Below are 18079 nucleotides of genomic sequence, written 5' to 3' on the forward strand. Positions count from 1 at the left end.
AGTGCAGCACGGGGCGGGGGAGACATAGTGCAGCACGGGGCGGGGGAGACATAGTGCAGTACGGGGCGGGGAGACATAGTGCAGCATGGGGCGGAGGAGACATAGTGCAGCATGGGGCGGGGGAGACATAGTGCAGCATGGGGCGGGAGAGACATAGTGCAGCACGGGGCGGGGGAGACATAGTGCAGTACGGGGCGGGGAGACATAGTGCAGCATGGGGCGGAGGAGACAGTGCAGCATGGGGCGGGGGAGACATAGTGCAGCACAGGGGGAGACAGTGCAGCACAGGGGGAGACATAGTGCATCACGGGGGGAGACATAGGGCAACACGGGGGGAGACATAGGGCAACACGGGGGGAGACATAGGGCAACACGGGGGGAGACATAGGGCAACACAGGGGGAGACATAGTGCAGCACAGTGCAGACATAGTGCAACACGGGGGGAGACATAGTGCAGCACAGTGCAGCACGGGGAGACATAGTGCAGCACCGAAGGAGACATAGTGCAGCACGGGGGAGACCGTGTCACTAAGGCTAGAGATGACGGCATCGAGGGCTTGACCCTGGGCCAGCTCCACCGTCAGATGTCTGTAGTCACCGGCTGTGGCTCTGATTAGTAATTCCACATCATGCAGAGGTGATGATGAGGAGGCGGGGAAGGCGGCAGGTAAGTGATGGCTCACAGGGATCCATTATGGCGGCCATGGACTACAGACGTGACTGCGGATTGCTTCTATAGCACTGCTTGTCCTTTCATGTCGGCAGCACGTGTACACAGAGTGATGAGCTGCAGACACAGCAGTGATCGGCCCCGGACACCTAGAAGAGTAATGGCCGCTGCCTACCTGGGGGTTGCTGGTGTTGGAGATGGTGTCACTGGGCAGCGTTTCCTGGTAGCTGCTGTCGTCCAGAACATTTGACAGGCTGGAGCTCTTCCTCGCCCGCATCCCTGGGAAGGGTTTGAAGGTCTCCAGGGGCGAGGGCGTTCCTGGCTGGCTGACGGGTGTCTGGTTCCCGCTCTCGGCTGTGATGGCCGAGCTGGCGCTTCCCAGGTCCAAGCGCAGGTCAAACGGAGACATGGAGAAAGGGGAGAGGGGCTGGTAGGCATTGTCGTAGGGAGGTCCGTCCTGACAGCTGGCCTCCTCCGAGGCGTCAGCCATACTGGAGGAGCAGTGACTGGCTTGGTCTGAAGAGTCGAAGGACTTGAAGTTATAAGCGTGAAGTGGTTTCCCTTTCGCAGCCGGTGATACGGAGAGATCAGAAAAGCCTTCCGAGAAGTCGAGGTCACCAGCCTCAAAGGCCTGGAAAACGGGATCTGGATCCGTCTGGTCTATTGAGCTTTCCCGGTAAAGCCCCGGTTCCCCATCCTTACTGCCGCTCATCCTCTTCAGGGGGCTGCTCAGGCTGCAGGGTCTCGACTCGTACGACTCTTTGATGTAAAGCTTGGTCAGGAGATCCTGCCACCCGGTCTGCTTGGCGAGCTGCCGTACGATGTCTTGTTGGGAGTAGATCAGGTGAAAAAGCTGGAAAATACAGAAACATCCCGAGTTATGATGTGCCTTTCTGCAGTGCATCCTGCGAGATGTAGTGCAGAACTACCCCAAGTCATGGATGTGCCCCTCTGCAGCAGTGCATCCTGGGAGATGTAGTGCAGAACTACCCCGAGTCATGATGTGCCCCTCTGCAGCAGTGCATCCTGGGAGATGTAGTGCAGAACTACCCCGAGTCAAGGATGTGCCCCTCTGCAGTGCATCCTGGGAGATGTAGTGCAGAATTACCCAAGTCATGAATGTGCCCCTCTGCAGCAATGCATCCTGGGAGATGTAGTGCAGAACTACCCCGAGTGTTACGCCACCTCCTCATACTCACCTGTCCGGCTGGCGCACTCCCGATGCTCCCTCCTGCTCTCTGTCTTCCATCTTTTCCGGCGCTCGTCCATTCTGCGCGCAGACACGCTCCTTTGGTCGCTGGGGCTTCTGGGAGGCTGTGACCCGGCGACTCAGCCTCCAATATGGCGGCGCCCGTCGGGTACTTCTTCCCAGCGCCTTCCCTGCTTAGACGCCTTTGCGTCTATTGCGTTCGCTGGCTTACCGCCAGCATTCCCTTAGGTTCCTAGGCTCGGATCCGTGAAATCTTTGCTGTGTCTCTTACTGTCTCTGTTTGCCGTGTCCTGCCAGTCCCGTGTTCCTGCTGTGTCCTGCCAGTCCCATGTTCCTGCCGTGTCCTGCTAATCCTGTGTTCCTGCCGTGTCCTGCCAATCCCATGTTCCTGCCGTGTCCTGCCAATCCTGTGTTCCTGCCGTGTCCTGCCAATCCCATGTTCCTGCCGTGTCCTGCCAGTCCCATGTTCCTGCCGTGTCCTGCCAATCCCATGTTCCTGCCGTGTCCTGCCAATCCTGTGTTCCTGCTGTGTCCTGCCAGTCCCATGTTCCTGCCGTGTCCTGCCAATCCTGTGTTCCTGCCGTGTCCTGCCAATCCGGTGTTCCTGCCGTGTCCTGCCAATCCTGTGTTCCTGCCGTGTCCTGCCAATCCTGTGTTCCTGCCGTGTCCTGCCAATCCTGTGTTCCTGCCTTACCTTGCCAGTCCTGTGTTCTTGCCGTACCCTGCCAGTCCAGAGTCTCCGTTGTCTCAATCTGTTGAATGCTAGCATCTTACCGGTCAGTACCCTGTCTTTGCTGCCTCCATCTGTCCAGTGCCTCCGCCATTTTAGTCACTTCACTAATTCCGTCTCCCCTCTGTCTGCCGTTCTCTCTGTGTTCTAACTTCAGTCGTCCCTTTGGCTCCGGCAATTGCGGCTTCATCCTCCTTGGGCCTGTCCCTAAGGGTACCGTCACACTATACGATTTACCTACGATCACGACCAGCGATATGACCTGGCCGTGATCGTAGGTAAATCGTAGTGTGGTCGCTGGGGAGCTGTCACACAGACCGCTCTCCAGCGACCAACGATGCCGAGGTCCCTGGGTAACCAGGGTAAACATCGGGTAACTAAGCACAGGACCGCGCTCAGTAACCCGATGTTTACCCTGGTTACAAGCGTAAAACTTAAAAAAAACAAACAGCACATACTTACATTCCGGTGTCCGTCAGGTCCCTTGCCGTCTGCTTCCCGCACTCACTGACTGCCGGCCGTAAAGTGAAAGTGAAAGCACAGCCGCTGTGCTCTGCTTTCACTTTACGGCCGGCAGTCACAGTGCGGGAAGCAGACGGCAAGGGACCTGACGGACACCAGAATGTAAGTATGTGCTGTTTTTTTTTTTTTTTAGTTTTACGCTTGTAACCAGGGTAAACATCGGGTTACTAAGCGCGGTCCTGCGCTTAGTTACCCAATGTTTACCCTGGTTACAAGCGAACGCATCGCTGGATCGCATCGCTAGATCGCTAGATCGGTGTCACACACACCGATCTAGCGATGACAGCGGGAGATCCAGCGATGAAAGAAAGTTCTAAACGATCTGCTACGACGTACGATTCTCAGCAGGATCCTTGATCGCTGCTGCGTGTCAGACACAGCGATATCGTAACGATATCGCTGGAACGTCACGAATCGTACCGTCGTAGCGATCGAAATGGTATAGTGTGACGGTACCCTAACTCTCCCTGTACAGGAGGTGGCATCATCTGGTCCACTCGTCCTCAGGGGCTCTGAAGCCATGACCCAGAGGGTCCACTTCCTTAGACCTGATACCGAGTCATGATCTGCCCCTCTGCAGCAAAGCATCCTGGGAGATGTAGTGCAGAATTACCCCACGTCATGATGTGCCCCTCTGCAGCAATGCATCCTGGGAGATGTAGTGCAGAACTACCCAGAGTCATGGATGTGCCTCTCTGCAGCAGTGCATCCTGGGAGATGTAGTGCAGAACTACCCAGAGTCAAGGATGTGCCCCTCTGCAGTGAATCCTGGGAGATGTAGTGCAGAACTACCCCGAGTCATGAATGTGCCCCTCTGCAGTACATCCTGGGAGATGTAGTGCAGAACTACCCCGAGTCATGAATGTGCCCCTCTGCAGCAATGCATCCTGGGAGATGTAGTGCAGAACTACCCCGAGTCATTGATATGCCCCTCTGCAGTGCATCCTGGGAGATGTAGTGCAGAACTACCCCGAGTCATGGATGTGCTCATCTGCAGTGCATCCTGGGACATGTAGTGCAGAACTTCCCCAAGTCATTCATGGCTGGATGCGCTGGGATTACACCGCAGCACTGAGGATGTGGCACAATCATTATACCACTTACCTTACGACAAACGTCCAGCTTCACTGGCAGCTCTGCCTTGTGCGACAGGTAAACCACGGCCAGAAGATCCGTGTAATTAGGGGTCACATCTGCAGCCAAAAACAGGAGATGCTAGACCTGCCGACAGCACGGCCCCAGCACTGCTCAACGAGGCGGCACCAGGTCACAGTCTTACCAGAGCCCAGGACCTGCTCGGAGAGGCAGCGGATCAGCAGCATGGACACCGGGACGTCGCTGAGGAAGGAGATCAGACCCTGGTACCCAATGTCCTTCAGCTTCAGCCGATACTTCAGACGCTCGTTCACCTTCTCGTACTTCACCAACTTGTACAAGATCTGGCGGAAGTAACATAGTAACATAGTTATTAAGGTTGAAGGAAGACTTTAAGTCCATCTAGTTCAACCCATAGCCTAACCTAACATGTTGATCCAGAGGAAGGCAAAAAAAACCCTTGTGGCAAAGAGTAAGCTCCACATTGGGAAAAAAAATTCCTTCCCGACTCCACATACGGCAATCAGACTAGTTCCCTGGATCAACGCCCTATCAAGGAATCTAGTGTATATACCCTGTAACATTATACTTTTCAAGAAAGGCATCCAGTCCCCTCTTAAATTTTAGTAATGAATCACTGATTACAACATCATACGGCAGAGAGTTCCATAGTCTCACTGCTCTTACAGTAAAGAATCCGCGCCTGTTATTATACCTAAACCTTCTTTCCTCCAGACGTAGAGGATGCCTCCTTGTCCCTGGTCTATGATTAAAAAGATCATCAGAAAGGTCTTTGTACTGTCCCCTCATATATTTATACATTAACATAATATCACCCATTAGCCTTCGTTTTTCCAAACTAAATAGCCCCAAGTGTAATAACATATCCTGGTATTGCAGACCCCCCAGTCCTCTAATAACCTTGGTCGCGGAAGTTACACTTCATGTCCTATGCAAGCTACTGCTGCCTGGTCTCAGCCATAAAGGCTATGGAGAAAGCGAAGCATTCACGACCTGCAGAAAGCTCCGACATCTGCACGGCCAGAAAAAGTGAGAGAGGGAAATCACCGACCTTAAAGACTTTCTCCCTCAACTGATCAGAGAATTTCTTCTGCGCAAGAAGGAAATAGAAGACGTCAATGTTTCCTTGTTCCAGGAGGAAAATGTAAAGCAGCTCGTTATTAATGTTTCCCTTCAAGAGGCTGAGAAAAACGTCCAGGATCCCGCACACCTGGAATACAAGAAACACAGGGAGACCTGACATCATTATCCAGTAATATACTCAGGAGCTGCACTCACTATTCTGCTGGTGCAATCACTGTGTACATACATTACTGATCATGAGTTACATCCTGTATTATACCCCAGAGCTGCACTCACTATTCTGCTGGTGCAGTCACTGTGTACATACATTACTGATCCTGAGTTACCTCCTGTATTATACCCCAGAGCTGCACTCACTATTCTGCTGGTGCAGTCACTGTGTACATACATTACATTACTGATCCTGAGTTACCTCCTGTATTATACTCCAGAGCTGCACTCACTATTCTGCTGGTGCAGTCACTGTGTACATACATTACATTACTGATCCTGAGTTACCTCCTGTATTATACTCCAGAGCTGCACTCACTATTCTGCTAGTGCAGTCACTGTGTACATACATTACATTACTAATCCTGAGTTACCTCCTGTATTATACTCCAGAGCTGCGCTCACTATTCTGCTGGTGCAGTCACTGTGTACATACATTACTGATCCTGAGTTACCTCCTGTATTATACTCCAGAGCTGCACTCACTATTCTGCTGTGACAGTGGGCAGATCTGCGGGCTGTCATTTCATTATTTCTGGCCAACAACCTCATTCAATCACTATAATGTATAATGTACCTGTTCCTCGTCATTCACAGATGATGTGTAATTCAGCAGAGTGTGCAAGTCTTCAGGACTCAGGTTCTTGGAAAGGAAATCCTTAACAAGAGAAAAGAGCGACATCTGGACGGTCTTCACATTGTCAGCAGTGATCTGCTCCTCCTTTTGTGTCCTGTAGTTTAGATAAGAAGCTTATTACTTATTTGAAATTCTGTCTGCAGTCACCACTAGAGGGAGCTCCCTGTATACAGAGATACACGATAAGATCCTGTCTGCAGCCACCACTAGGGGGAGCTCCCTGTATACAGAGATACATGATAAGATCCTGTCTGCAGCCACCACTAGGGGGAGCTCCCTGTATACAGAGATACACGATAAGATCCTGTCTGCAGCCACCACTAGGGGGAGCTCCCTGTATACAGAGATACACGATAAGATCCTGTCTGCAGCCACCACTAGGGGGAGCTCCCTGTATACAGAGATACACGATAAGATCCTGTCTGCAGTCACCACTAGGGGGAGCTCCCTGTATACAGAGATACATGATAAGATCCTGTCTGCAGCCACCACTAGGGGGAGCTCCCTGTATACAGAGATACATGATAAGATCCTGTCTGCAGCCACCACTAGGGGGAGCTCCCTGTATACAGAGATACACGATAAGATCCTGTCTGCAGCCACCACTAGGGGGAGCTCCCTGTATACAGAGATACACGATAAGATCCTGTCTGCAGCCACCACTAGGGGGAGCTCCCTGTATACAGAGATACATGATAAGATCCTGTCTGCAGCCACCACTACGGGGAGCTCCCTGTATACAGACATATGTGATAAGATCCTGTCTGCAGCCACCACTAGGGAGAGCTCCCTGTATACAGAGATACACGATAAGATCCTGTCTGCAGCCACCACTAGGGGGAGCTTCCTGTACACAGAGATACATGATAAGATCCTGTCTGCAGCCACCACTAGGGGGAGCTCCCTGTATACAGAGATACACGATAAGATCCTGTCTGCAGCCACCACTAGGGGGAGCTCCCTGTATACAGAGATACATGATAAGATCCTGTCTGCAGTCACCACTAGGGGAAGCTCCCTGTACACAGAGATACATGATAAGATCTTGTCTGCAGTCACCACTAGGGGGAGCTCCCTGTATACAGAGATACACGATAAGATCCTGTCTGCAGCCACCACTAGGGGGAGCTCCCTGTATACAGAGATACACGATAAGATCCTGTCTGCAGCCACCACTAGGGGGAGCTTCCTGTACACAGAGATACATGATAAGATCCTGTCTGCAGCCACCACTAGGGGGAGCTCCCTGTATACAGAGATACACGATAAGATCCTGTCTGCAGCCACCACTAGGGGGAGCTCCCTGTATACAGAGATACATGGTAAGATCCTGCCTGCAATCACAAGAGGGAGCTCCCTGTATACAGAGATACACGATAAGATCCTGTCTGCAGCCACCACTAGGGGGAGCTCCCTGTACACAGAGATACATGATAAGATCCTGTCTGCAGCCACCACTAGGGGGAGCTCCCTGTATACAGAGATACACGATAAGATCCTGTCTGCAGCCACCACTAGGGGGAGCTCCCTGTATACAGAGATACATGTGTTATGGCTGGCAATCAGGCAACACAGCGTGCAGAAATCAGCGCACATACAGAGATCTGGCAATAACCAAAAACAATAGGACGAGCTCTGAGACGTGGAATCTCTGTAGACTGCAGTACCTGATCTATCCTCACACAACTATAAGCAGCAGTGGATTGCGCCTATCACTACCTATGCAACTCGGCACTGCCTGAGGAGCTGACTAGCCTGAAGATAGAAATACAAGCCTGACTTACCTCAGAGAAATACCCCAAAGGAATAGGCAGCCCCCCACATATAATGACTGTTAGCAAGATGAAAAGACAAACGTAGGAATGAAATAGATTCAGCAAAGTGAGGCCCGATATTCTAGACAGAGCGAGGATAGCAAAGAGAACTATGCAGTCTACAAAAAACCCTAAAACGAAAACCACGCAAAGGGGCAAAAAGACCCACCGTGCCGAACTAACAGCACGGCGGTGCACCCCTTTGCTTCTCAGAGCTTCCAGCAAAAGATAATAGCAAGCTGGACAGAAAAAACAGAAAACAAACTAGAAGCACTTATCTAGCAGAGCAGCAGGCCCAAGGAAAGATGCAGTAGCTCAGATCCAACACTGGAACATTGACAAGGAGCAAGGAAGACAGACTCAGGTGGAGCTAAATAGCAAGGCAGCCAACGAGCTCACCAAAACACCTGAGGGAGGAAGCCCAGAGACTGCAATACCACTTGTGACCACAGAAGTGAACTCAGCCACAGAATTCACAACAGTACCCCCCCCTTAAGGAGGGGTCACCGAACCCTCACCAGAACCCCCAGGCCGACCAGGATGAGCCACATGAAAGGCACGAACAAGATCTGGGGCATGGACATCAGAGGCAAAAACCCAGGAATTATCTTCCTGAGCATAACCCTTCCATTTGACCAGATACTGGAGTTTCCGTCTAGAGACACGAGAATCCAAAATCTTCTCCACAACATACTCCAATTCCCCCTCCACCAAAACAGGGGCAGGAGGCTCCACAGATGGAACCATAGGTGCCACGTATCTCCTCAACAACGACCTATGGAATACATTATGTATGGAAAAGGAGTCTGGGAGGGTCAGACGAAAAGACACCGGATTGAGAATCTCAGAAATCCTATACGGACCAATAAAACGAGGTTTAAATTTAGGAGAGGAAACCTTCATAGGAATATGACGAGAAGATAACCAAACCAGATCCCCAACACGAAGTCGGGGTCCCACACGGCGTCTGCGATTAGCGAAAAGCTGAGCCTTCTCCTGGGACAAGGTCAAATTGTCCACTACCTGAGTCCAGATCTGCTGCAACCTGTCCACCACAGAATCCACACCAGGACAGTCCGAAGACTCAACCTGTCCTGAAGAGAAACGAGGATGGAACCCAGAATTGCAGAAAAATGGAGAGACCAAGGTAGCCGAGCTGGCCCGATTATTAAGGGCGAACTCAGCCAACGGCAAAAATGACACCCAATCATCCTGGTCAGCGGAAACAAAACATCTCAGATATGTTTCCAAGGTCTGATTGGTTCGTTCGGTCTGGCCATTAGTCTGAGGATGGAAGGCCGAGGAGAAAGATAGGTCAATGCCCATCCTACCACAAAAGGCTCGCCAGAACCTCGAGACAAACTGGGAACCTCTGTCAGAAACAATATTCTCAGGAATGCCATGTAAACGAACCACATGCTGGAAGAACAAAGGCACCAAATCAGAGGAGGAAGGCAATTTAACCAAGGGCACCAGATGGACCATTTTAGAAAAGCGATCACAGACCACCCAAATGACCGACATTTTTTGAGAAACGGGAAGGTCAGAAATGAAATCCATCGAAATATGTGTCCAAGGCCTCATCGGGACCGGCAAGGGCAAAAGCAACCCACTGGCACGTGAACAGCAGGGCTTAGCCCTAGCACAAATTCCACAGGACTGCACAAAAGCACGCACATCCCGTGACAGAGATGGCCACCAGAAGGATCTAGCAACCAACTCCCTGGTACCAAAGATTCCTGGATGACCGGCCAGCACCGAACAATGAAGTTCAGAGATAACTTTACTAGTCCACCTATCAGGGACGAACAGTTTCTCGGCCGGACAACGATCAGGTTTATTAGCCTGAAATTTCTGCAACACTCTCCGCAAATCAGGGGAGATGGCAGACACAATGACTCCTACCTTGAGGATACTCGCCGGCTCAGATAACCCCGGAGAGTCAGGCACAAAACTCCTAGACAGAGCATCCGCCTTCACATTTTTAGAGCCCGGAAGGTATGAAATCACAAAATCAAAACGAGCAAAAAATAACGACCAACGGGCCTGTCTAGGATTCAAGCGCTTGGCAGACTCAAGATAAGTAAGGTTCTTATGATCAGTCAATACCACCACGCGATGCTTAGCACCCTCAAGCCAATGACGCCACTCCTCGAATGCCCACTTCATGGCCAGCAACTCTCGGTTGCCCACATCATAATTACGCTCAGCAGCAGAAAATTTCCTGGAAAAGAAAGCACATGGTTTGAACACTGAGCAACCAGAACCTCTCTGTGACAAAACCGCCCCTGCACCAATCTCAGAAGCATCAACCTCGACCTGGAACGGAAGAGAAACATCAGGTTGACACAACACAGGGGCACAGCAAAAACGACGCTTCAACTCCTGAAAAGCTTCCACGGCAGCAGAAGACCAATTAACCAAATCAGCACCCTTCTTGGTCAAATCGGTCAATGGTCTGGCAATGCTAGAAAAATTACAGATGAAGCGACGATAAAAATTAGCAAAGCCCAGGAATTTCTGCAGACTTTTTAGAGATGTCGGCTGAGTCCAATCCTGGATGGCCTGAACCTTAACCGGATCCATCTCGATAGTAGAAGGGGAAAAGATGAACCCCAAAAATGAAACTTTCTGCACACCGAAGAGACACTTTGATCCCTTCACGAACAAGGAATTAGCACGCAGTACCTGGAAAACCATTCTGACTTGCTTCACATGAGACTCCCAATCATCAGAGAAGATCAAAATGTCATCCAAGTAAACAATCAAGAATTTATCCAGATACTCACGGAAAATGTCATGCATAAAAGACTGAAAAACAGATGGAGCATTGGCAAGTCCGAACGGCATCACCAGATACTCAAAATGACCCTCGGGCGTATTAAATGCCGTTTTCCATTCATCTCCCTGCCTGATTCTCACCAGATTATACGCACCACGAAGATCAATCTTAGTAAACCAACTAGCCCCCTTAATCCGAGCAAACAAGTCAGAAATCAATGGCAAGGGATACTGAAACTTAACAGTGATCTTATTAAGAAGGCGGTAATCAATACACGGTCTTAGCGAACCATCCTTCTTGGCTACAAAAAAGAACCCTGCTCCCAATGGTGACGACGATGGGCGAATATGTCCCTTCTCCAGGGACTCCTTCACATAACTGCGCATAGCGGTGTGTTCAGGTACGGACAAATTAAATAAACGACCCTTAGGGAATTTACTACCAGGAATCAAATCGATAGCACAATCACAATTCCTATGCGGAGGTAGGGCATCAGACTTGGACTCTTCAAATACATCCTGAAAGTCCGACAAGAACTCTGGGATGTCAGAAGGAATGGATGACGAAATAGACAAAAATGGAACATCACCATGTACTCCCTGACAACCCCAGCTGGTTACCGACATAGAGTTCCAATCCAATACTGGATTATGGGTTTGTAGCCATGGCAACCCCAACACGACCACATCATGCAAATTATGCAGTACCAGAAAGCGAATAACTTCCTGATGTGCAGGAGCCATGCACATGGTCAGCTGGGCCCAGTACTGAGGCTTATTCTTGGCCAAAGGTGTAGCATCAATTCCTCTCAACGGAATAGGACACAGCAAAGGCTCCAAGAAAAACCCACAACGTTTAGCATAATCCAAATCCATCAGATTCAGGGCAGCGCCTGAATCCACAAACGCCATGACAGAATACGATGACAAAGAGCACATTAAGGTAATGGACAAAAGGAATTTGGACTGTACAGTACCAATAACGGTAGAGCTATCGAACCGCCTAGTACGTTTAGGACAATTAGAAATAGCATGAGTAGAATCACCACAATAGAAACACAGCCTGTTCAGACGTCTGTGTTCTTGCCGTTCTACTTTAGTCATAGTCCTGTCGCACTGCATAGGCTCAGGTTTACTCTCAGACAATACCGCCAGATGGTGCACAGATTTACGCTCGCGCAAGCGACGACCGATCTGAATGGCCAAGGACATAGACTCATTCAAACCAGCAGGCATAGGAAATCCCACCATTACATCCTTAAGAGCTTCAGAGAGACCCTTTCTGAACAAAGCTGCTAGTGCAGATTCATTCCACAGAGTGAGTACTGACCACTTCCTAAATTTCTGACAATATACTTCTACATCATCCTGACCCTGGCATAAAGCCAGCAGATTTTTCTCAGCCTGATCCACTGAATTAGGCTCATCGTAAAGCAATCCCAGCGCCTGGAAAAATGCATCAACATTACTCAATGCAGAATCTCCTGGTGCAAGAGAAAACGCCCAGTCCTGTGGGTCGCCGCGCAAAAAAGAAATAATAATCAAAACCTGTTGAATAGGATTACCAGAAGAATGAGGTTTCAAGGCCAAAAATATCTTACAATTATTTCTGAAGCTCAGGAACTTAGTTCTGTCACCAAAAAACAAATCAGGAATCGGAATTCTTGGTTCTAGCATCGATTTCTGATCAATAGTATCTTGAATCTTTTGTACATTTACAACGAGATTATCCATTGAGGAGCACAGAGCCTGAATATCCATGTCCACAGCTGTGTCCTGAAGCACTCTAATGTCTAGGGGAAAAAAAAGACTGAAGACAGAGCTAAGAAAAAAAAATGATGTCAGGATTTCTTTTTTCCCTCTATTGGGAATCATTGGTAAGGCTCCTTGTACTGTTATGGCTGGCAATCAGGCAACACAGCGTGCAGTAATCAGCGCACATACAGAGATCTGGCAATAACCAAAAACAATAGGACGAGCTCTGAGACGTGGAATCTCTGTAGACTGCAGTACCTGATCTATCCTCACACAACTATAAGCAGCAGTGGATTGCGCCTATCACTACCTATGCAACTCGGCACTGCCTGAGGAGCTGACTAGCCTGAAGATAGAAATACAAGCCTGACTTACCTCAGAGAAATACCCCAAAGGAATAGGCAGCCCCCCACATATAATGACTGTTAGCAAGATGAAAAGACAAACGTAGGAATGAAATAGATTCAGCAAAGTGAGGCCCGATATTCTAGACAGAGCGAGGATAGCAAAGAGAACTATGCAGTCTACAAAAAACCCTAAAACGAAAACCACGCAAAGGGGCAAAAAGACCCACCGTGCCGAACTAACAGCACGGCGGTGCACCCCTTTGCTTCTCAGAGCTTCCAGCAAAAGATAATAGCAAGCTGGACAGAAAAAACAGAAAACAAACTAGAAGCACTTATCTAGCAGAGCAGCAGGCCCAAGGAAAGATGCAGTAGCTCAGATCCAACACTGGAACATTGACAAGGAGCAAGGAAGACAGACTCAGGTGGAGCTAAATAGCAAGGCAGCCAACGAGCTCACCAAAACACCTGAGGGAGGAAGCCCAGAGACTGCAATACCACTTGTGACCACAGAAGTGAACTCAGCCACAGAATTCACAACATACATGGTAAGATCCTGCCTGCAGCCACCACTAGGGGGAGCTCCCTGTATACAGAGATACATGATAAGATCTTGTCTGCAGTCACCACTAGGGGGAGCTCCCTGTATACAGAGATACATTATAAGATTCTGTCTGTATCCACCACTAGGGGGAGCTCCCTGTATACAGAGATACATGATAAGATCCTGTCTGCAGCCACCACTACGGGGAGCTCACTGTATACAGAGATACATGATAAGATCCTGTCTGCAGCCACCACTAGGGGGAGCTCCCTGTATACAGAGATACATGATAAGATCCTGTCTGCAGCCACCACTACGGGGAGCTCACTGTATACAGAGATACATGATAAGATCCTGTCTGCAGCCACCACTACGGGGAGCTCCCTGTATACAGAGATACATGATAAGATCCTGTCTGCAGCCACCACTAGGGGGAGCTCCCTGTATACAGAGATACATGATAAGATCCTGTCTGCAGCCACCACTAGGGGGAGCTCCCTGTATACAGAGATACACGATAAGATCCTGTCTGCAGCCACCACTAGGGGGAGCTCCCTGTATACAGAGATACACGATAAGATCCTGTCTGCAGCCACCACTAGGGGGAGCTCCCTGTATACAGAGATACACGATAAGATCCTGTCTGCAGCCACCACTAGGGGGAGCTCCCTGTATACAGAGATACATGGTAAGATCCTGCCTGCAGCCACCACTAGGGGGAGCTCCCTGTATACAGAGATACATGATAAGATCTTGTCTGCAGTCACCACTAGGGGGAGCTCCCTGTATACAGAGATACATGATAAGATCCTGTCTGCAGCCACCACTAGGGGGAGCTCCCTGTATACAGAGATACATGATAAGATCTTGTCTGCAGTCACCACTAGGGGGAGCTCCCTGTATACAGAGATACATGATAAGATTCTGTCTGCAGCCACCACTAGGGGGAGCTCCCTGTATACTGAGATACATGGTAAGATCCTGCCTGCAGCCACCACTAGGGGGAGCTCCCTGTATACAGAGATACATGGTAAGATTCTGCCTGCAGCCACCACTAGGGGGAGCTCCCTGTATACAGAGATACATGATAAGATCTTGTCTGCAGCCACCACTAGGGGGAGCCCCCTGTATACTGAGATACATGGTAAGATCCTGCCTGCAGCCACCACTAGGGGGAGCTCCCTGTATACAGAGATACATGGTAAGATCCTGCCTGCAGCCACCACTAGGGGGAGCTCCCTGTATACAGAGATACATGATAAGATCTTGTCTGCAGCCACCACTAGGGGGAGCCCCCTGTATACTGAGATACATGGTAAGATCCTGCCTGCAGCCACCACTAGGGGGAGCTCCCTGTATACAGAGATACATGGTAAGATCCTGCCTGCAGCCACCACTAGGGGGAGCTCCCTGTATACAGAGATACATGATAAGATCCTGTCTGCAGCCACCACTAGGGGGAGCTCCCTGTATACAGAGATACATGATAAGATCTTGTCTGCAGCCACCACTAGGGGGAGCTCCCTGTATACAGAGATACATGATAAGATCTTGTCTGCAGTCACCACTAGGGGGAGCTCCCTGTATACAGAGATACATGGTAAGATCCTGCCTGCAGCCACCACTAGGGGGAGCTCCCTGTATACAGAGATACATGATAAGATCCTGTCTGCAGCCACCACTAGGGGGAGCGCTCCCTGTATACAGAGATACATGATAAGATTCTGTCTGCAGCCACCACTAGGGGGAGCTCCCTGTATACAGAGATACATGATAAGATCTTGTCTGCAGTCACCACTAGGGGGAGCTCCCTGTATACAGAGATACATGATAAGATCTTGTCTGCAGCCACCACTAGGGGGAGCTCCCTGTATACAGAGATACATGGTAAGATCCTGCCTGCAGTCACCACTAGGGGGAGCTCCCTGTATACAGAGATACATGGTAAGATCCTGCCTGCAGCCACCACTAGGGGGAGCTCCCTGTATACAGAGATACATGATAAGATCCTGTCTGCAGCCACCACTAGGGGGAGCTCCCTGTATACAGAGATACATGATAAGATCCTGTCTGCAGCCACCACTAGGGGGAGCTCCCTATATACAGAGATACATGATAAGATAATGTCTGCAGCCACCACTAGGGGGAGCTCCCTGTATAAGTGTAAAATAATATGTAAGGCAGAGATGGTTTCTTACCCATAATGCCTCCTGACAGAGTCCAGAATGTACTGCACCCCATATTTTCTCCGCACTCTCTGCTTTTGGTCCTTCATGATGGAGGACAGATACTGGATATGACCTGAGCAACGACCATGAATCAATTAGTGTCTCTCAATAAAGAAAGATCAGAACATGAAAACAACTAGAGATGGCACACAGGAGGCACAGAGGTGGCACACAGGAGGCACAGAGGTGGCACACAGGAGGCACGGGGATAGCACAAAGGAGGGATGGAGATGGCACACAGGAGGGACGGAGATGGCACACAGGAGGCACAGAGGTGGCACACAGGAGGCACGGGGATAGCACAAAGGAGGGACGGAGATGGCACACAGGAGGCACGGAGGTGGCACACAGGAGGGACGGAGGTGGCACACAGGAGGCACGGAGGTGGCACACAGGAGGCACGGAGGTGGCACACAGGAGGCACGGAGGTGGCACACAGGAGGCACGGAGGTGGCACACAGGAGGCACGGAGGTGGCACACAGGAGGCACGGAGATGGCACACAGGAGGCACGGAGGTGGCACACAGGAGGCACGGAGATGGCACACAGGAGGGACGGAGATGGCACACAGGAGGGACGGAGATGGCACACAGGAGGGACGGAGATGGCACACAGGAGGGACGGAGGTGGCACACAGGAGGCACGGAGGTGGCACACAGGAGGCACGGAGGTGGCACACAGGAGGCACGGAGGTGGCACACAGGAGGCACGGAGATGGCACACAGGAGGCACGGAGATGGCACACAGGAGGGACGGAGGTGGCACACAGGAGGGACGGAGATGGCACACAGGAGGGAAGGAGGTGGCACACAGGAGGGACGGAGGTGGCACACAGGAGGCACGGAGATGGCACACAGGAGGCACGGAGGTGGCACACAGGAGGGATGGAGGTGGCACACAGGAGGCACGGAGGTGGCACACAGGAGGGATGGAGGTGGCAGACAGGAGGGACGTAGGTGGCACACAGGAGGCACGGAGATGGCACACAAGAGGCACGGAGATGGCACACAAGAGGCACGGAGATGGCACACAGGAGACACGGAGATGGCACGCAGGAGGCACGGAGGTGGCACACAGGAGGCACGGAGGTGGCACACAGGAGGCACGGGGATGGCACACAGGGGGCACGGAGGTGGCACGCAGGAGGCACGGAGGTGGCACACAGGAGGCACGGGGATGGCACACAGGAGGGATGGAGATGGCACGCAGGAGGCACGGAGATGGCACACAGGAGGCACAGAGGACAGAACGGAGGATGCATGGAGGACGACACAGAGGACGGCACTCACCAAGCCGCACAGCAAAATCGCTATTGCTCCATATCCGGAAATCGAAGAGCAGGTGCTGGTAGAGGTGGTGGAGCAGGACGTTATGGCCGTCAGACGCCGTCTGGTCCATCAGCATCTGGGAGGCCATGAGCACGTTCATGTCCAGGGTGAGCGGCGACACCTGGGGCAGACGGAGCGGCAGCACGTTACCCCTGCCCGTTACCTCCGTACGATATCCCTGCCCATTACCTCCGCATGTTACCCCGGCAAGTTACCCCCGCACGTTACCTCAGCACGTTACCCCGCACGTTAGCCCCGCATGTTACCTCAGCACGTTACCCCAGCACGTTACCTCCGTACGATATCCCTGCACGTTACCCCACCTGTTACCTCAGCACGTTACCCCGCACGTTACCTCAGCACGTTACCCCAGCACGTTACCCCAGCACGTTACCCCGCACGTTAGCCCCGCATGTTACCTCAGCACGTTACCCCCCGCATGTTACCTCAGCACGTTACCCCCGCCCGTTACCCCCTCCTGTTACCTCAGCAGGTTACACCGCCCGTTACCTCAGCACATTACCCCCGCATGTTACCTCAGCACGTTACCTCAGCACGTACCCCCGCATGTTACCTCAGCACGTTACCCCCGCACGTTACCTCAGCACATTACCTCAGCACGTTACACCGCCCGTTACCTCAGCACGTTACCTCAGCACGTTACCCCCGCCTGTTACCTCTGCATGTTACACCGCCTGTTACCTCAGAACATTACCCCCGCCCGTTACCCCCGCATGTTACCTCAGCACGTTATCCCCGCCCGTTACCCCCGCATGTTACCTCAGCACGTTATCCCAGCACATTACCTCAGCACGTTACACCGCCCGTTACCTCAGCACGTTACCTCAGCACGTTAGCCCCGCATGTTACCTCAGCACGTTACCCCCGCCCGTTACCCCCTCCTGTTACCTCAGCACGTTACACCGCCCGTTACCTCAGCACATTGCCCCCGCATGTTACCTCAGCACGTACCCCCACACGTTACCCCCGCATGTTACCCCCGCATGTTACCTCAGCACGTTACCCCCGCACGTTACCCCCGCATCTTACCTCAGCACGTTACCCCAGCACATTACCTCAGCACGTTACACCGCCCGTTACCTCAG

The 18079-nt window shown here is 51.4% G+C and overlaps 1 protein-coding gene across 5 annotated transcripts in view; it reads right to left on the reverse strand.

Moving 5' to 3' along the window:
- The window catches only part of NBEAL2 (neurobeachin like 2), a 184947-nt gene that overhangs the window by 36276 nt on the left and 130592 nt on the right, over positions 1-18079 (reverse strand). For all 5 annotated transcript variants that reach the window (XM_069729154.1, XM_069729156.1, XM_069729153.1 and 2 more), the window contains 7 exons: positions 16935-17094; positions 15616-15718; positions 6120-6273; positions 5301-5459; positions 4413-4572; positions 4238-4326; positions 847-1524 (listed from right to left, as the gene is read on the reverse strand). In XM_069729154.1, the coding sequence (XP_069585255.1) occupies positions 847-1524; positions 4238-4326; positions 4413-4572; positions 5301-5459; positions 6120-6273; positions 15616-15718; positions 16935-17094 (1503 nt within the window). The remainder of the gene's footprint in view (positions 1-846; positions 1525-4237; positions 4327-4412; positions 4573-5300; positions 5460-6119; positions 6274-15615; positions 15719-16934; positions 17095-18079) is intronic.

This window comes from Ranitomeya imitator, chromosome 6, assembly GCF_032444005.1.
Source record: "Ranitomeya imitator isolate aRanImi1 chromosome 6, aRanImi1.pri, whole genome shotgun sequence".
In the NCBI taxonomy this organism is placed as follows: Eukaryota; Metazoa; Chordata; class Amphibia; order Anura; family Dendrobatidae; genus Ranitomeya; species Ranitomeya imitator.